This window comes from Sciurus vulgaris (assembly GCF_902686455.1).
Source record: "Sciurus vulgaris genome assembly, chromosome: 16".
Taxonomy (NCBI): domain Eukaryota; kingdom Metazoa; phylum Chordata; class Mammalia; order Rodentia; family Sciuridae; genus Sciurus; species Sciurus vulgaris.
The window spans coordinates 21,208,330-21,228,681 of NC_136477.1; the positions used below are offsets into that span (position 1 = coordinate 21,208,330).

At 40.8% G+C, this 20,352-nt stretch overlaps 1 protein-coding gene across 4 annotated transcripts in view; it reads right to left on the bottom strand.

Moving 5' to 3' along the window:
* The window catches only part of LARS2 (leucyl-tRNA synthetase 2, mitochondrial), a 146,494-nt gene extending 127,458 nt beyond the window's left edge, over positions 1-19,036 (bottom strand). Inside the window, exons 1-3 of one of the 4 annotated variants that reach the window (XM_079115451.1) lie at positions 18,926-19,036; positions 14,121-14,375; positions 8,077-8,205 (exon numbers count right to left, since the gene is read on the bottom strand). In XM_079115451.1, coding sequence (XP_078971577.1) covers positions 8,077-8,205; positions 14,121-14,354 — 363 coding nt within the window. In that variant the 5' untranslated portion in view covers positions 14,355-14,375; positions 18,926-19,036. Of the gene's footprint in view, positions 1-8,076; positions 8,206-14,120; positions 14,376-18,491; positions 18,868-18,917 lie in introns of those variants that run through there. The other 3 variants (XM_079115450.1, XM_079115453.1, XM_079115452.1) reach the window with 3 other exon arrangements.
* Positions 19,037-20,352: the final 1,316 nt, after the last annotated feature.

Below are 20,352 nucleotides of genomic sequence, written 5' to 3' on the forward strand. Positions count from 1 at the left end.
CTGACCGGCAAACGAAAGGCCGAGGAGACGTACACTCCCGTTCACTTGCTAAGAACTCCCCTCGTTTCCTGATATTTGTGGGTAATTACATTATGGTTATGCAGCTGCCAGACTCATAGCCTCAATCTTCCTCCTCCTCCACAGTGAATAGCAAAAAGGCCCAAGCAGAAAACTACTTGGACAATGCCTGGTGGCTTTTTGCCTAAGACTAATTAGTCTAAGCCCAACTCTGTGAGGGGGACTTGGCACTTTGATGCTTTCATCACCCAGACTTCTGGACCAGAAGGTGCTGGGGAGACCAGCCGAGGTGGGAAGCGGGCAATTTTATTTTCTAACCATCTGTGCATACAACATATGAAAACACAACAAAATCACCATATGGAGCTAAGCTTTAAATATGTCATCAGACGTTCTATGAGCTTGAGAAAAAAAAAAAAAAAAAAAAAAAAAACGATTGGCAGTGCAGCCTTCACTGAGAGATTTACCTCTAGCTTCAAATGGCCCTGTTCAAACGTGCAAAGCTCAGGACACCCTTATGATGGCTATGATTAATTGGCTTACATGCAAAAAGTGCATTATAGCTTTTAAACGGTTTTCTCATTGATAGTCTCACACAAATCTTGCAACAAATCTGTGAGATGGGTAAGGCAGGTGTCGTCACTGCTGATTCCTGATTGACTCATCACTCCCAAACCACCTGCCACTCTGCTTACACAGTCCACATCTCCTCCATGTCCCCAGTAGTCAGCTGCTTCTGACCTTTAGCTTTCTTCTCACTTGCATGTGAGCTGTGTTTGAAGCTAGAGAACCATTTTTTGCTCTGCGGAGCACCCTGTCCTATTCATTTAAGTGTTAGAAATACCTGGGTGGATCATTTAAAATGCAGATTCCTGAGCCCCATCCCTGTCTTTTCAGCAAACTCCTCAGGGGATCATTATGTATCCTAAGGTTTAAGAACCATCACTGTACACAGAAAAGCTGACAGAGCATAAATGCCTGTATGCCAAACTTGGTGGCAGTAACTTTGTGTTCTGGGCAATGTTTCAAATTTTACAGTCTCAAACTCCAGGGCCTTGCACATGCTAAGCAAGCATTCTACCACTGAGCTACATCCCTGGCCCTTTTTATTTTTCGTTTGATTTTAAGAAAGGGTCTGACTAAGTTGAGGCTGGCCTCAAATTTGTGACCCTCCTGCCTCAGCCCCTCAAAGCAGGTGTGTGCCACTGCATCCCACAGAGTTTAACTTTCCATTCATTATTTACCAAAACTGAGCCCTAAGACTTTGTCACTGGCATTTGAGAGTTTTCAAGTTTGAAAAAAATTGTTCTGGGTTATGTATATATGTAATAAACACTTAGTCTACACTTAAAGAAAGGAGTTGTGTACTTTAAAGAACATTCAGGGATTCAATCAATTAAAAAATGGTTGAGGCTTACCAGACTGTAAACTCCCCAGCAACAAAGGATCCCATAGGGTGGCAGACATACCAAAAATGTTGGTCCCATGTGAACATTAACACTTGATGTGCATTAAACACCAAACAAGTTAGAGAGACCTTCCCTGTCCCTGTGAAGCTTACAATATATTATTGGACAGGTAAAATAACACACGGAGAACATGTGAACTTAGCTAAGGTTGGTTTGCAGTTTTGACTGTAAGTGTGAAAGTACTTTTGATAAATGTGGGCTGGAGAACCAAGGTATGATTTTATGGTAGAAGTAAGAATTTAAGTGGAAACTGAACAAAGATGAGGCTTGCTTACAGAGGACAGTGAGAGGTACTCCAAAAAGGAGACACGTGGGTAAAAACAGCAGAGGTAAGAAAGACGATTTCCACTACTGAGATGAGTTTGTACCTCATCAAGGATTAGATTCAGGAGGCTTGGGAGAGCAGGTCAGATAGGATCATCATAAAAAGAAAACTGAAGCACTGGACAACTTTGGATTCTGTTAAAAAATATTTACATGTAGCATGCAGGACATAGTTTAAGGGTACTAGAGAGGAGGGAATGCAGTCAGGGAGTCACACGGGTGCTTCCTGGTTACTGGCAGAGATGAAGAAAGACTGCTCCATTGCTGGCAGAGTGAAAATGTCAAGGGCTGAAATCTGGGCCCAAATAACATAGCTTCCCAAGTGAGAGAATTGCCTTTTAATGAGGCATGACAACATGCCTGAGTGCGGGCACACTGGGACCCAACAGCTGAGTCACACCCTAGTTCTCTTTCACTCGGGTGGTGAGGGCAGGATGGGGGACTCATCTTTCACTCAGGGAACTGAGATGATCCCAGCTTTCAGGTACATTTGTGGGAGCCACAGGAGGATATGGGGGGTGTGGCTTTCATGACCCACATGCACTCTGATCTCATTGTTCTCCTTTGCACCATCTATTGGTTGCTATGGGAAGAAACCACAGTAAAAGCAACCTTGAACTTTGAGTTATCATTCTTGCATATTCTCAAAGCCAAACTATGATCCATGGTCTGGACGGTCTCACAAAATGCAAAGACAAACCACTTACTAGGAGAAGATATTTGTACTACATTCAGCCCACAAGTAATCAATAATTCAGACTATATAAAATCTCCTATAAGTAGTAGGAAGAAGACACACAATGCAAGAGGAACTTAGAAATAATGTGAGCAAGCCAATTAGAGAAGAAGAAGCTTAAGTAGACACTAAACAAGAAAAACATCTCAGCCTCCCTCAGATAGTAGTCAGGAAAGTATAAACTAAAAGTACAAGTGAGAGCTGGGGGAATATTTCAGTGGGAGTCCTGGGTTCAATCCCCAGCACCAAACAAACAAACAAACAGTTGGATGCCAATTCCTATATATTATTAGCAGAGATTAAAAAGTCAACACTGCTATTTGTTTCAAGGTAATTGAGAAAAAAATATTATTCTTTGATGACAGAAGTATAAATTAGTAAGACTTTGAAAAGCAATTTGGTGAGACTGTAGTAATGCTGAGGCCATTCACACTCTACCCTAGCCATGCCACTTTCACAGGCTGACAGGTCCAGCACAAGATGTTCTCTGAAGCAAAATTTGGATATCAATATATCCACATTGAATATCAATGTGAAAGTGGGTAATTAAATATTGTTTTAATTATTAGCACCCAAGATGAACATAGAAAGGATAAATCTGTAAATACTGAGGAAAAATATATGTAGAATATTAATCAGATCTTTTATATAAAATTAAAACCACAAAACTACATATAACTGTGTGTGTGTGTGTGTGTGTGTGTGTGTGTGAATATATAGAGTGAAAGCATGAAAGTAAGAAGGCAAAAGAGGCTGTAGCCTTGGGATAGTGGTTACGTTGAAGCGAAGGATGGGAATGTGACTGTAGAGAGGAACAGCGGAATCCACAAAACTTTTTTTAAGTGTTGATGCTAACAGGATTAAATGGTACTATATGTTACATCATGATGGTAGGTTTGAGTATCTATGTATCTGTATACTTTTATGTTGGAAATGTTCATAGTTTTAAAAGTATCACATTGAAATAAATGGGACAGATAAGACTACCTAGGGAAGTGGGTAGAGAAAAAAAGATGAAAAACACAGCATCTTAAAACTGACAAAAAAAGAAATAGACTATCTGAATAATCCTATTAGAGAAACAGAATTTGTAATTTTAAAACTTTCCCCAAAGAAAACTTCAGTTCCAGAGAGCATCACTCATGAACTCTTACAAACAGTTAAGGAAGAAATAAAAATAACACACACCACTTTCAGAAAATAGGAGGAAGGGAATACTTTGTAGGTCACAGTGGTGCATGCCTGTAATCCCAGCTACTCATTAGGCTGAGGCAGGACGAAGCCAGCTTGGGTGACACTTGGGTGAAGCAAGACCCTGTTTCAAAATAAAATAAAAAGGGCTCGGGGTGTGGTTCAGTGGTAGATAGCCTGCCTAGTATGCATGCAGAAGTTGTAGATTCAATCCCCAGGACTCCCCCGACCCGCCCCCATTGCCAAGAAAAGAAGGGAACATTCCACAGCTTGTTTTATAAAGCCAGAATAACCTTAATTCCCAAGAAAATGTCAGCTCAGTATTCCTCATACACACAGGGAAATTAGCAAATTGAATATAACAATATACACATTTTTTAAATGATGAAAAAATACAATATTCCTCAAGGATGTTTCATTTTTAAAAGTAAATCAAGATAACATACCACATTAACAGATTAAAGGAAAAAACACAGATACCACTTCAAAAGATAAGAAAGGGCATTTGACAAAAATCAACATTCATTCGTGATAAAAATTCTTAGCAAGCTAGGAATAAAAGAACTTCCTCAACCTGACCATGCGTATGCAAAGATGGAATGAAACAGGGCAAACTTATGGAATAAGTTGGGAGGAAGAAGCCAAGATGTAAGCGGAAAACCCAGAGAGTGGAGTCTGGATGCCAAGAGAGCAGAATGGTTCAAGGAGAAAGTGCTTCCTCGAATGCATGTTGCCGAGGCTGAGAAAGAAGAGGACAGGGACACATCTGCAGAGGTCACTGTGGCCTAAAAAGAAAAGACTCGCTGCAAGGAGCACTCCACATTCTACTCTTCTTGGTGTGCCTTAGAAGTTCCTCACACATTTTCATTCAAGAACAAAGCAAGCTAACAAATTAACAAAGTAAAAGGGCAGAGTTGGCTGAATTTTCGTAGGCCTTCTGCCTCATTTCAACCTAAAACTCTAATAAATTTCTATTTAATTGAGTAGAAAACTGAGGGTTTAGATAAAGCTGGTGATCAATGATCATTTATTGATGAATTAATCAATACACCTTTCAGATCTCGTTTGGCAGTCCCAGATTAGATAGTTCTGCCCTCTTCAGAGTGAGGATCATTAAGCTGAACTCGAGTCCTAGCCCACTTGACCTCAGGGACTAGTCCCGACACTGGGTAAGATTTGAAAATGACAAGGAAGTTCAACAAGTCTTCTTTCACATGGTTGACAATTAAACTGAGGTTTTTTTTTTTCCCCCCTCCTTTCCATATGACTTTAAAACAGCCTAACCAGGTTTTCTGGTTATATGTTGGATGCTCTGACTTAAATGTGAACTAGGAAAATTAGCAAGAAATTAATTGCAGGGTAACTTAGAGAACAACTCCAAAAGATATCTTGTCATCTTAAAACAGAACAACTAAATTGAGGAATAAAAACTAGAAAGCAAACCTAGGAGTCTGCTGATCACACAGCCTAAGACACCCTAAACCAAATAACAAACAGTGGCTTGAAGTATAAGGCCCAGATCCAGGTTGAGCACAGATAATATGACTTGTAGGCAAGAATATGCAGTCAAGGGCTTCTCAGAGGGCAGCTTTGTGCAGCAGGCTCCACGCAGAAGAGAACAGGGATTCATTTATTAAATGGTGATGAATCACTTTCCTGAGCAGTACAGAGTAAATCAGATCAGTATAAATAATAATTACAGCTATCACTTATTAGGGTATTATTATGTGCCAGATATAAACACCATGCATGCGCCATCTCATTTAACCCTTAAAACAACCCTATAAGGGAGGAATTATTGTTATCACTACTTTTTCCCTTTCCTTCCTATCTTCTTTTCTTCCTTTCTTTTTTGATTCTGGGGCTCATACTCAATTCAGGGCCTTATACATGCTAGACAGCACTCTACTAATAAGCTACAGCCCCAGTCCATCCCTATTTTTAAAATGATCAAAGCAGGATTTAGAGACACTAAATGATAATACAGGATCACTCAGCCAAAAAGTGGTACAACAGTATTCAAACCAGGGTTGTCCAATTCCTGGATCTGGCCTGACTGTGGACTTCACCTATGGTAAGAAGACACTTAACCACTTGTCTTTTGGGTCTGAGCTTCCTGGAAAAACCCCAGCTCCTCTGGGCCTTGGCTTTGCCATGTACTTCCCGGGCAGTGTCTCATCTCATTCAAAGGAATTGGATCCCACATACATGCCCTCAGCCTTTCCCATACCCTGTCATCAATGCTTAAGCTTTGTGTAAATGCTTAACCTTCAACAATTTGCCTGCACTCACTAATTGTTCAAAATAATTTGGCATAAGTAATAATAACAATAACTGCAAGACAAATCTAGTTGAAGGATCACTGTTAGTTAAGGAATTACACTTTAAGGGACTAAGAGTATGGCTCAGCAATAGAGCATTTGCCTACCATGTGCAAGGCCCTGCGTTCCATCCCCAGCAAAGGAGAAAAGGAAGGAAAGAGAAAAAAGAATTTTATTTTAGTAAAAAAGGCAATTCATTCTGATTTGCCTCTTTCTAATAAACATCATAAATAATGGAGAGCAATGTGTGAGAAAATAACATGTGACAAAACCATAAACTTTGGACCATCTGAGGTAGAATGCAAATCTCTAAGCTTGGCAATATAAAGCTATTAACTCCTCCACAGATATACCACAACTTGACTTCATTTTTAAGGAATACTTCTTGTTGTCAATTTCAGCTCAGCAAAAAATTTCAAACCAATTGTGACATAAGATGCACTTACCTTTCTTAAAAAAAGAAATCTTTATTAAGAACAGAGAGGTGGCAGATAACACCTGTATAGACCCTGACAAGTTAGTAAAAGCAAACACCAGTGGGGTGCCAGTAAATGCTGAACAACTGGCTCTCTGGGGAAAGAGCCCTCATTTGTAGGTTTGCTGATTTCCAAGGTATATAAGTGTTCCCACCATTGTGGATTTCAAGCTACTAAGGTGACTAAAAAAAAAAGTAGGCAGGGATGTATACTGTCAGCTCTCAGGATCTGATGTGAGTAGGCTCCCACCCACAGATGTCAACTGCCAATATTTATTGGTTACATACTATGTGCTATGTGGTCCATAGTCATTGAGTTTTTGAGTCCTTATAAGTTCAACAGAGCATGTACTATTTTATCCTCATTTTAAAGATGAGAGGAAAGTAGGCCTTGAATAGGTTAATTAACTAGTCAAAGTTTGCACTGGCATTTCAATCCCGGGAGTCTGCTCCAATGGTCCAAGCTCTCAGCTCCTCCTCCATCTTGCCTCTTTCCATAGGTGGTGAAGGAAGATAATTTGGTCACTACCACCCCATCTTACAGATGATGTCTTGAGTAAAGAGAGGGCTCTAGGGTAGTGGGTAGTGGGGTAAGTAGGACTGACCTAGATCAGCCCTAGAAGGGTGTTTGTCCTCCTTTCTCCTGATAAATTTCACCTTGCCCTTTGAGACTCATGTCAGAAGTTTCCTCTTTAGCAGAGCCTTTCCCAACTCCCCAGTCATTATTCTCTAAACATATTTTTCTTATAAAACTTCATTTTTGCCCATTTTAAAATAAATGCTTGCTCATTAGAGAATGTGTAAACATCCAAAATGAAGGAGAAAACTCTGTGGCCACATCTGCCACTCACAGCATGCTACAGTTTACATCTTAAATGTTACCCAAAGACCCATGGTATTGGGAGGTGATGGAACCTTTAAGAGGTGGGGCCTATGGAAGGTCTTCAGGAGCCTGGGGTATGCCCTTGAAGATGACAGTAAGAACTCCCAGCCCCTTCCCTTCCTCTATTTCACTTCCTGGCCATGAGATGAACCATGCTGTGCCATGTGCTGACAACTTGCCATCTGCACCAGAGGTCTAAAAGCAGTGGGTCCGCCTGATCACAGGAAGGAAACTCTAAAGCCATGAGCCAAAATTAACCTTTTTTCTCTATAAGTTGATTATCTCAGATATTTGTTAAAGTCCTAGAAAGCTGACTAATATGCAGGATTTGATCCATCGTTCTACTATGAGTTTCATTCCCCTATATAATAACTATTTATAGATGAGCTGACTCCTTCTGGGAAGACATTAGGGTTGCTCACATTGTATCTCCATCCTTAGCACAACATCCAATAAATGGCTGTCTTCCCAATTAATCCAGATGCTTGATTATAATGTCTTCTATGCATAAAAGGAAACACCAAGCTTTTCAAGTCAATCCTCAAAGTCATTCTAATCATAACTGAAGCTGGCTGTCATCATTTGTCATGAATACATGGTACTACACTCTTGTCCTGAGTGGGAAGACAAGGGCTGTTGCAGCAGACATCTTTGCTTACCTGCATCCCTCTCATCTTCTGGAATCGTGCAATGGTGTCACTGATGGTGTAGACACGCACATGGCCCATGTGCAGCTTGCCAGAAGGATAAGGGAACATGGAAAGCACATAAAATTTGGGCTTTGATTTCTAGGAAAGAATAACAAAGAATGACAATGAGTATTTATTAAGCATTTTCTGGGAACTCTGCATGCAGTAATATTTTGGCACTTTACTCAGGTAATAATTTAACATTTTAAAAAATTTCTTTTTGAATAATTCTTCTCATTATGTAAACTAACAAAACCATTAAAAACCAAAATTCAAAGCCCTGGTTTAAGCTAAAGAATGTCTAAAAATAATGCTAAACAACCTCTAAGTACTAATTACCTGTGTATATTTTTAAATTTTTTTTTTTCTCTTTTTAAAAGCTTCTTTTTTATGACAGTTTCTATCTAGGTCACAAAGAATTGTTTTTCCAAATTAAGATCTAACATATATATTCATGATTCAAGGAAACAATGGTTGAATTACACAGATATGACATCTCTAAAAATGGAGACCCTTCCTAAATTCCCTATCGCTGCATTCGGCATTAAGAGCAGGATCCTAAAGTACCAGTTTGGATGCTGACTGTCCCCACTGTATTGTGAGCTTATCTTTCAAAGAAAATGTTGAAGTAGGAAAGCCATGAGAAAAATCTTAATCAACAAAGGTGGCTGTTTCGCAGGGGTGACAGACAGGCAAAAACAGATCAGAATTATGGAACTCTCCAGCTTCCAAAGCAGATAGAGCATGAGAAAAAAAGAAATCTATACATTTGCCTAGACAGAGTGAAGACACAGCAGGGGATCTTTCCTGGGTCACTGACTTTTGGTACTTTGGCTGGTGCACTGGTAAAATGGTAAATGTTGTCAAGAGTTTGTGTACCTGAGAGAAAAGGCTCTTGGGGGACCTGCTGTTCAAGAGCAATACTGTGGTTTCATTTTGTTTTGTTCCTGTATGGTGCTATGGATGGACCCCAGGACCTTGTGCATGCTAGGCACCACTGAGCTCTACCCCAGACCCAAGGACCACTTTAATCATCTCTTTTTCCACCTTCCCAGCCTCCCAACAGGAGTTAGTAACTATGGGATAGATGTTTGTTGGCCTCTATGGGAACACTTTTTACCAAAGGGCGTTTTCCCCAGAAAACTTTTCAAATTCTGTCTGGGTAAGAGGAGGCTTTCCTTAAACCCTCCCATGGTGTGTGTTGGGGGTAGGGGTCCCCTGACAAAAGGAAGAGCAACAGGAACTGCTTCTGTTGGTCACTGAGGTGGGACTATCTCCTGTTGGACTTCTCTCTGCCTCTGGCTCTCCCTTTTGGTTCTTACTATCTTCCCAGAGGATTGCAAGAGTTCTTTGAGGCTTTGTTTCCCACAAAGTAATGGAAACAAAGAAAAAACAGAATATTCATAAGCCTTCCTGTATAAAGGAAGATGGTTTTAAAATATTGTTTGCCAAGCACATGCATAACTGACAACACAGAGCCAACCGTAATCAGGTAAGTAGTAGAAGACAAAAGAAATCAGGCTCTTGCCAAGTTCTTTTCTTTCCTTTCCTTTTTTTTTTTTTTTTCTTTTTCTTTTTGGTGCTACTGGGGATTGAACCCAGGGGCACACTACCACTGAGCTACGTTCTCAGCCCTTTCTCCTTTTTTTGCAGTACTGGGGGTAGAATCCAAGGGCAATTCACCCCTAAGCTACATCCCAGCCCATTTTATTTGAGACAATTTTATGGTTTAGATATGAGGTGTCCCTCAAAAGCTCATGTGTGAGACAATGCAAGAATTTTTAGAGGTGAAATGATTGGGTGGTGAGAGCATTAACTTAATCATTGGATTAATCCACTAATATGGATTAGCTGGGTGATAACTGTAGGCAGAAAGGGTGTGGTTAGAGGAGGTAGGTCACTGGAGGTGTGACTTTGGGGTTTATATTTTGTTCCTGGTGAGCAAGAGCTCTCTGTTTCCGTGTTGCCATGTCCTGAACTGCTTTCCCCTGCCATGCCCTTCCACCATAATGTTCTGCCTCAACTCAGGCCCAGAGCTATGGAGTCAGCCAATCGTGGACAGAACCTCTGAAACTGTGAGCCCCGAATAAACTTTCCCTCCTCTACATTGTTCTTGTCAGGTCTTTTGGTTACAGCAACGAAGAAAAACTAAGTAAAACAGACAGGATCTTGCTAAATTGCTGAGGCTGGCCTCAAATTTGCAATCTTCCTGCCTCGGCCTCCAGAGAGACTGGGGTTAGCTAGGATTGTAGGTGTGCACCACTGCTCCCAACTGTTGCCACGTTCTTTAACTCCCTTCAACAAAGAAGGTAAAAAACTTTAACAGAAGCACTAATATGTGGGGAAAAAACTAGAATGAAACTTGCCCCTGTACTGCCATCCTGTAGAAATTACCAAGGCAAGGAATGCTGTCTGGAGGGAGAGGAGGATGAGAAGAAATAAGTAATCTGGAAAATCTAGAAAATCAACTGGAACTGCTGAAATGACAATCAAACAGGGTGGCAAGCAGGACACTGGTCATGCCCTTTAATCAGAAATTGTGGATTCATGACTCTTAGGAAAAGTTCAGGAGTGTGAGAGATGACCTTCTGGGATTCAGGGGTCAGGGGATTCAGGAATTACTGGTGTTAAGAAGGGGAGTGGGGCTGGAGATGTGGCTCAGTGGTAGAGTATGTGCCTAGCATACAGAGCCCCAGGGTTCCATCCACAGCACCATGTGCACATAAAAGGTGACAGAAAATTCTCTCAGCTTGTAAACAAGTCCCTGAAGGGAGGAACAACAACTCACTCTTTAGCTTAAAGCAAAAATCAAAGCAAGAGTCTTTCAAAATCTTATTCTTTACTGGAATGGATGAGGCCTGTTGCCTTTCCTTTTGGAATTTTTAGGGAAATGGGAAAACACCATGTTAGAGTTCTTTGGGAACTAAAAAAATAGAGTTGTTGACATATGCTATCTCTAGTTTTTCATTAAGTTTTTACATAAAACATTTTTCTTATATTATAATCACCTTATTTTATTATACTAATATTAACTTTGTTATGCTACCCTTATTTAATAATCTTGACCCAAACATTTTCCACATAGAGCTTCTTCACTAGCATCTCCTTTTTGTTCAATGAAGATTTAATTAGTAGCAAAATCAAACTAAATCCAACTCCAAAAGGACTGCTAGAAAGTGTTTAATATTCATGAATATTTTTGTTTATTGCAGTAAATGTATTCAGCTTACTGTCTGTCTCTGCCTTCTGCTTTTCTTTTTGAATTAAGTCATCTTCCTCTGTGACAATGAAATGAGTTCTATCATCTGGGGGTGGAAAGAGGGAAGAAGTTATGAAACTTTGTTATGATTGAGCAGAAATCTGATTGAAAGGGAAATTTTCATAATTATATAAAAGTCTAAGAATTTAAGCCTTTAAGAGAAATTAGAATTATAAATGACAGGGTGAGAATGATTTTTATAACTGGGTCCTATTATTTTTGTCAGCCTCTGGTTTCAAAAGATGACGACTGCCTCTGTGTGGATCATGCTCTGAAGCTGTCCCTGAGACTAGAGGGTAGCAGAATCAAAGGTGCACTCCACAGGAGTGCAGAGCTGGCTCTGGTCCTAGCTTTGCCACCAGCTGTAAGGCCTTAGGCAAATGCCTGTGCCTTTCTGGGCTCAGTTTGCTACCAGTTAATCAAAAAAAGAGACAAAAGAAAGTTCCAAGCGGCTGACCCAGTGGCTGTAATCCCAGCAGCTCAGAAGGCTGAGGCAGGAGGATCACAAGTTCAAAGTCAGCCTCAGCAACTTAGCGAGGCCCTAAGCAACTCAGTGAGACCCTATCTCTAAATAAAATACAAAAAAGGGCTGGGGACCTGGCTCAGTGGTTAAGCACCCCTGGGTTCAAAACAAGAAAGTTTCAAGTGAAAACATAAACACAGGAACAGACAGGTCTGGGTTGGAATCCTGGCCATGTCATATGCTAGCTGTGCATCTTGGCAAATGACCAAACTGAGCCTCAGCTTTATGAGGATAACAGTAACTACCCTCAGCGTTGTTTCAGGATTCAAATGAGATAATTGATGGAAAGATGACACCTGGCACATGGTAAAGAGCTCATTAAATGGCAATTCTTTTTTAAATGGTGATTATGATGATGATGGTAAGACATCTGACTTCTAAAAACTCACTGGGGTGATTACAAATGTACCCAGTACCAGAAGGAGATTGATTATAAATGCTTCAAAAACCCACCAGCACTCAAGAGCCTCAGCTCCTGAAAAAGATAAACCACGTTTTTCATCCACTTGTATCTTTTATTTATATAACACTTCAGTTTGTAAAATGTGTTCAGTCACATTTTCTCATTTCATTTTCAAAACAATTCTGTGAGATAAACAATGCAAAGAGCTTGAGAATCAAGGAGGCTAAATGAAAGGCCTAGATCACAAGAAATCACTTCTTAGGATGAACCAGTGTGATAGCCCCTCAGTCCTCACTGGGCACGCTCTCTATTTCCCTCTTCCTGACACAGTGCCTGCAGGGGTTCCACACAATGTTCCTTAGGCCATTTCCCCAATTATCAAACCATAGTTTTCTTCCATTTAATATTTTTAAAAATTACATGCTTATAATGAATGAGATGTCACAAAGTCAGTAAGCTACAACTTCAAAATGTTTGGAAGTCACTAGATTACAATCTAAACTAAAAGGGGGAGAAAAAAGTGAATCTTACTCTGTTTGTTCAAAATTAAACTGCTCCCTAGAGTCTAAAATACACTTAGTTATGTTAGTCTGGTCATGTTGACCCAAAAGCTTTTTACTTCCTAATGAGGTAAAAGTCAAGCTTTCACTGTAAAACGATGCATTAAATTCAAGCCTTCCTTTTTATCATTTCATTTTGTTATATACTAAATCTCACTTGATTTCAGATTTTCTTCCTACCAAGTGCCAAAATCATCTGTCAGGTGATCACAATAGCTCCCCTCCCCGAGTCCATTTTTCTTAAGCATCCATCTCACAGGAGGAGTGTGACAGTGGTAGGGACAGGTGGTAGGAAAGCCAAGTCCATGGAGTGCACCTGGTACAGCCACGTTCAACTGCTTGCCTGGGGCTAATTGCTAATTCAAAAAAACAAGTCTGCATAATTTGACTATTACTAATACAAAGGAACAGTCAGAATTTAAGAGTAAAACTCTTACAATGCTTTTCTCTGATCAGATTCAAATATATGATGTAAACCATTATCTCCTATTTGTCATTCTGACCAATAACAAGAAGAAAGGAACAACATGTCTGAGACTCCTCCCCGAAGTGAGCTGGCCTCCCAGAAAAGGAACAAAGAGCACTCCATGGAAACCAGCCATTGCCAAGTACTTAACCAATTCTGGTAGAGTGTCGAGTTGGTACATGTGGACCAGAAGCCAAGGGTCCACTAACTCTTTAGCTGCTTCCGCAAGGTTGGACCCCAATTCCAGATCACACAGGAAGAAGGCTGGTACACCCCCTCAAAAACCATGATGAAATGACAGAACAGGGTTGGAGGCCAAGATCATGCCAAGGGAGGGGCAGATCTTGTTCAACAAGTGGCCGTCTGAGGAGCCCAGAGACCTCCCCTGGAGTCTTACATCTGGCCTTGTAGATCTCTGTGTGCTGTCCACAATGAACCAAGAAGAACCCCAAACCTGCTGGTGCTCCTGATGAGTTTCCCCCAACAAATGCTACCCCAGGTGCCTGGTGTGGTGCTGTCCGCTATGCACCTTGTATGCAATATTGCTGCGTACACACCCACCACACTGGAAACTCTTCTGAGCATTATCCTTGTATCATCTCCTTTATTCCCCACAATCCACCCAAGAAGCAGGGGGACACTGCTGCTTTTTTTACTCTCTGTTTTAGATAAGAACACTGAAGCACAGAGAGACTCAACAGTTTGGTTCAGGGCCACATACTTAAAAACTTATTTGACCCAGGCAGCCTGACCACAGAGTCCAAGTCCTCAGACACCCAGTTTTACCCGTTCAGTGTACTCACGTCAGCTTCTGAAATTTTGGAAGCCTGTTCTTTTATTCGTTGATGCCACCATTCCTCGACATCCTTCCTTGTCTGCAATGTATACTCTTTCGTCCACTTCCCTGTGGCACTGTAAATACTTCTGGTACATTCTGGAATGACTTTCCTTTCCCACTTGATGACATCTGGCCCACCATTTAGCTGCCTTCTCAGAAGAGAAGCATAAAAACTCAGTCTCTGCCAAGCAGGAGTCATTCTTCAGAAGGCAGGAAGGTGCTGAAAAAGAGGACAGAAGACACACTCACAAGCTGCCTGGAACCTTCCCAGGGGTCCATCGGCACAGCCCAGGGTTCCCTGCCTGCTCACTTGCTTTCTCCTCTGGTTTTGTTTTTTCGGGTTTTTTGTTTTTTTTTTTTTTTTTCCAGAAAAGAATATTTTAGAGGTTCACTTCAACTAACACAAACCCCAGAATGGAAAATGTAAAAGTGGTTTATGCCCCGAAACATCAAAGACATAAGTAACCTATAGGAACAAAGGGAGCCCACTGCCTGGGCCAGCTCCTGCACAACCTCAGAGGTTGCAGGGAGACAATGGCAACTCCTCCCTGCCTCCTCTCTCTGCTGGCCCAGGATGGGTCCAGCAGGCTCCACTTGTCTTCTCTCCTGGCCTCTGAAGTGCTCTAAGCGCATTGCCCTGGCCCAAGGCTCAAATACCAGAAGAGATCTGAACACAAACCTCCTAGAAGAAGCAGAGATTCTAAGCTATGATAGCCTTTTTTCACATATATTCTGTGTTAAAAATAGACTTTATAGGTTAAGCCAGGAAACAACCACTATTTAGAGGATTATTTACTCATCTGATTCTTCATTCATTTACCAAATATTTATTGAGTGCCATTAGGTCTACACACTGTTCCAGGCACTACTGAAAAAAAGAAAAAAAGTCCCAGGCTGCAGGTACAGCTCAGTGGCAGAGCATGTGCTTAGTATGCATGAGGCCTTAGGTTCAATCTTCAGCATGGCAAAAAACTACAACAAATGATGTCCTTTCTCTCCATACTAGAACAGAAGTAGGTAAGAAACCAACAAATAAACCTAACACAATATGTAGCAGTAGGGAGTGCTATGTGACATTTTAGAATACAGCCCATATGTTGGACCCACCAGAATATCCAGTTGTAATTCAAAATTGAACATTAGTGTTTGGTTTCCTCCACAAGCGAATTCTGGAAATGACCTCATTGGAGAAGTTTCCAGCTTTATTGCTGATTAAAGGGTTACAGTAGAATTTCATCAAATATTTAAAATGTATGACTGAATACCCTAAAATTTCTGCCTTCCTGCATCATAGCCCTGGAGAGCTGCTACAGTGAGAGGGAAGAAAACAACAGATGAAAACAGGTCTTACAAAAACAAAAGAGAAACAAACTTGGTACTCTGAACTGGTGTTAATTCTGAGTCTCTCAAAATTCTCTCCCTTTCTACTAGGGTTTGGCCTAATTTACAAGGATACTGGATCACACATGCTGCCAGGAGGGTCATTAAAGGTTTATAAAAGTGGGATTCACACTCACATAAAATGGTATCACAGTGTTGGCACTTTTACTAGTTTGTCTGCCAAAGTTCTTGACATATCAGTTCTCACTGCATTTAACACCTCTTGCTTTTTTAGGGATGGAATCAGAGAGAGACTGAGAAAAAAACTTCTCTCTATCTACTGAGCTTGACTATAATAAAATAAATATATAATATAATAATATATATTTATTTTATATTTATTTTTATATATTTATATTTATATATTTATAAAATATATATCTATATTTATATATTTATTTTATATTTATATAATATAATAAAATAAATATAATAAAATGTGACTATAGGCATTAGGGTGAACCACATGAAACTGGTTAAATATTAGCAATTCTATATAACCAACCTAATGTAAATATACTTTGTACAATGAAGTTAGTTAGATTTACTTTTTAGGTTTCTAGGTTTCTATATATTAGAACTATCCAGAGATGTCATAGAGTTTATAGTACTCTTACTAAGTTGGCATTTCTATACCTTTGTTAGCCAAACAATGTCTGTTTAGCAGAAGGCACACAGACACCTGTCACTTCCCTTTTAGACTACATTTCCAAGAACATGCAAAGAGAGTGTTCTGGGCTGTCCTCACAAATAGAAACAAAGAAAAGTAACAAAATCATAAAAATACAAACTGACCTGAACTGCAATCTGCCAAGGTTTTGACTTCAGTGCTGGTTAGCCATGGTGGTGAATGAAATACCAGAGTGTAGACAGATCACCAGTAGGAGTAATATGAAGGGTATTCTTTCACTTAAAATGCTAATCCTGTCTCTAGAACTTACTTATTCTATACAACAAATCATAAGCAACACAGAACTGCACTCCTGGACCACAGAAGAATAATACCAGCTCCTAATAACCTCTTTTTTGCATAAATCAACAGACTATAGGATCCTGGAACAGAACTGGGTATGTAAAAGAATTTGAAGTTTATTAAGAAAAAAGCACAAACTGATTAGAAAGTGACAGATTATTCAATGAATGGGGGAAACATTTGAATTAGAGCCTCACCTCAAATCATACACTAAGGTAAATCCCAGATCAAGTAAACGATGTTTTTCTTAAACATAAAACAAGATGAAAACAGATGGGTATTTAAGAAACTTTTACAAGGCATACAATGTTCTGTCCTGATCATAAAAACACGAAAAATTTCACAAAGGAAAATATTAATAAGCCTGGCTCTAAAAATGTAAAACATCTGTATATCAAAACATCATGAGTCAGGCACACTGGTGCACAACTGTCATCCCAGTAGCTCAGGGGCTGAAGCACAAGGATCTCAAATTGGAACCCAGCCTGGACAACTTAGTGAGACTCAGTCTCAAAATAAAAAATAAAAAGGGCTGGGGATATACTCAGTGGCAGAGCACCCCTTAGGTTCAAACCCTAGTACAAAAAAAAAAAAAAAAATCCTGAATAAAATTACTAGAAGGCAAACAATTCTGCAAGAAAATAGTCACCAAAACTACAATCACAAAAGGTTACCCAACACTATAAAAAGTTCACATATGAGAGGAGAAACACTCAAAACATAATGTTAAAAATGGACAAAGGTACGGGCTGGAGGTATATAGCTCAGTGGTAGAGAACTGCTTAGCATGCCCAAGGTCCTGAATTCAATCCCCTGCACCACACACACACACACACACACACACACACACAGGGCAAAGGAAAATAGGTCTGAGGATTCACAAATGGTTAATAAGTACATTTTAAAAAGAGATCAACTTTACAACTAAGCGAAGAAATGCAACTTAAAAAAAAATTAAATATTTTGCTTATCAGATTGGCAAAAACTTTTTAAATGAAAAGAAATGCAATTTTTTGTACACTGCTGGTGGAAATGTAAACTGATTCCACCCCTCTAGGAAGCAATCTGGTAATGTGTTTCAAGGTCTTTTAAGAAAAGCCTAAAGGATAGGCTTAGTATGACTCAATGGTAGAGCACTCACTCAGCATGTGTGAATCCCTGGGCTCAACACCCAGCACTAAAGAACAAAGATGCACAGGAAATACTATTTAAGTTTTTGGGATAGGGATGTAGCTCAGTGCTATGGTGATTGCCTAGCACGTGACTGGCCCTGGCTTCCATTCCCAGCACTGCAAAAATAAATAAAGTTCACACCCTTTAGCTTAGGGGTCCCCATACCATTCTCAGATTATTATTCACTATCAGGACTTACAAGGAACCAGTCTGTACTCATGGTTCTGATTTTTACAGAACTTCCTGGGTCTCTACTGTATTCCTTCCTTTACTTCCCAGGCTCTATTTTAGGTCATTCCAAATATCTCTCCATCAAAGGCCTAATGGGTACTGCCTCTTCCTGAAATCAAGGAGCCACCATTGTATCAGAGCTACATGGACACAATGAATGTGAAAGGTGTAGCTCATGTCCTATGCTTATGTTCAACTTGGCCTTTGTCTTCCTTAGCTCTAGCTCATCCAGTTCTTTCACTTGTTTGGGATCTTGTCTCTCCCTCCACATCCTTTCAAACCATCAATTCCTGCCACTCCATCCTTCTTAGTACTGACCTCAATCTCACTTGGAACTTGAGGGTGAAGTTTTTGACAATAGAAGGGATCTAGGAACTGGACCCAAAATGATGATCACATATAGACAAAGAAACCTAGAAGAGTAGGGGAGGCAAAGAAACAGCACACATGGGAGAATTACACGAAGGCATTTCTTAGCACTCAAAATAAAATGCAAGAAAGTATCTGGGGAAATTCCTCTTAAAGAAACTAAGTTTTAAAAAGTCATGTTTATGTTTTGCAGCTAGTTTCCTGTATTACCTCAGGCAACTTATTTCCTGTCTGGAATTCCATCTTCCCCAGATGATGAGGAGCTTTAGGTTCTAACATGCTGTGGTAATGATCTGTGGGCCCCAGAGATGTGATCTTTGACTGGATCCAAGCCCCAACCCGGTCCAGAGTGTAAAGATCCAGAGATGAACCGAGGTAGAGAAGCAGTGGAGAGGGGGATTTCGAGTATATAACCATGTGAACATGTGCGTTTTCTCTGGGAAAGGGTCCCGAGCTATCAACGGGATCCAAGGCTTAAAGCGCCACTTTTCCAGTTCTGAAACTGCAAGGTTTCAGGACCAGGTAACCCAGCCTGCACATTCCCTTCCCGCCTCAGCAAATCGGAACCTCCCGATCCGGGGTGAGAATATCAGTCGAGCCTGTCTTTCGTCCCGCTGAGCTCCGGCAGGGATTTACCTGCTCACAGGCTCTGGCCTGCAGCTCCTCTATGCCTCGTTTTCCGAACCACACACGGCCGAGTCAGTCACCATGGGTGCCGCCATGTTGGCAGAACAACAACTTTATCGGTCGCGGACTTCGCAGACACGGACAGGAGGGCGGGGCCCGGGACGAGGAGCGCGGCCTGTGGGCGGTTCCCAGCAGCGCACGGGAGGGAAGGGGTGGGGCGTCTGTAGTTGCCCCGCCCCCGGTCGTGCCGCTGGTCTGCAAACTGTAGTTATCTCAGGGTCAGATTATTACAGTGTCGCCCGGGCGCAAGGGCTTTTACCTGTAACCCCAGCTCTTCGGGAGGCTGAAGCAGGAGGATCACCGAGTTCCAAGACGGCTTGAGCAATTTAGTGGGACCCTGTCTCAAAATAAAAAATAAAAAGGACTGGAGTGTAGAACGCTAAAGGACTCAATAACAGAAAGCTATTGGGTTCAACCTCCAGTACCGCGGGGATTATAACAATGAAGCAGATGCGTGAGAGCCTTTAGGTTAGTGACACCAGGATAAACTAGGCCGCAGGAGGGTGAAAAAAGCGCTGGGTAATCTGCAGATCCAGGTTCGAATTCCAGCATAGCAACAACCATCTTCTGAACTTGGGCAGGTCTCCACCTCCTGATCCCCGAGGCATCTTCTTCCTCTACATTCTCTGATCTTCTAATCCTGGGCGGGGAATCGCTGGCAAAGAGCAGATTAGTGGCAGAATATTTTTCTCACCCTGGAAGCGGGAGGGGAGCTGTGAAAGGAGGATACCTGACCAACCATCTTCCTCTAGAGGAGTTATTGTACCCAAATCCACCAAGCCCCTGCATGCACACCCTTAAATATTTCTTGCTTGTAATGAACTAGTTGAGCAATGAATTGCCAAGGACCTGTGGCAAAAAGTCCTTTCCTTTTCAAAAAGGAAAAATCTGTTGAAAGAATTTGGAGAACACCTATATACTGGCAATCAGGAATGCGGAAATTAATTTGCTAATTAGGCAAAATGGTTATATCCTATAGTACAAGAAAAACTAATGTTCCAGAACCATCTTTTTCTGAAATCATTTGTACCTTTACTAGCCAAAATTCACCCCATTACTGTCTATATTCCACATCTTAACTTCCGTTCTTAAAGATGAACAATAGCCTTAAGAAAGCAAGAAAAAGATGCAGTGTCTTCTTGTAATTAAAAGCTCCAACCTGCACTCCAGCCAAGGCATACACAGTAATTTCTTTTACCCCTTTCCAAGTCTTTAACAAGTTTCCTGACAGTTCAACATCTAAATACTCTCAGGCTCTACCTCAGACCATCAGAATCTGTGTTTAACAAGATCCACAAGTAATTTCAGTCACATTCAAGTTTGAGGCTTCCTGTTCTACAATGTGAGAATTAGAAAAAATATTGAAGAACCTGCCCAAGCAAAC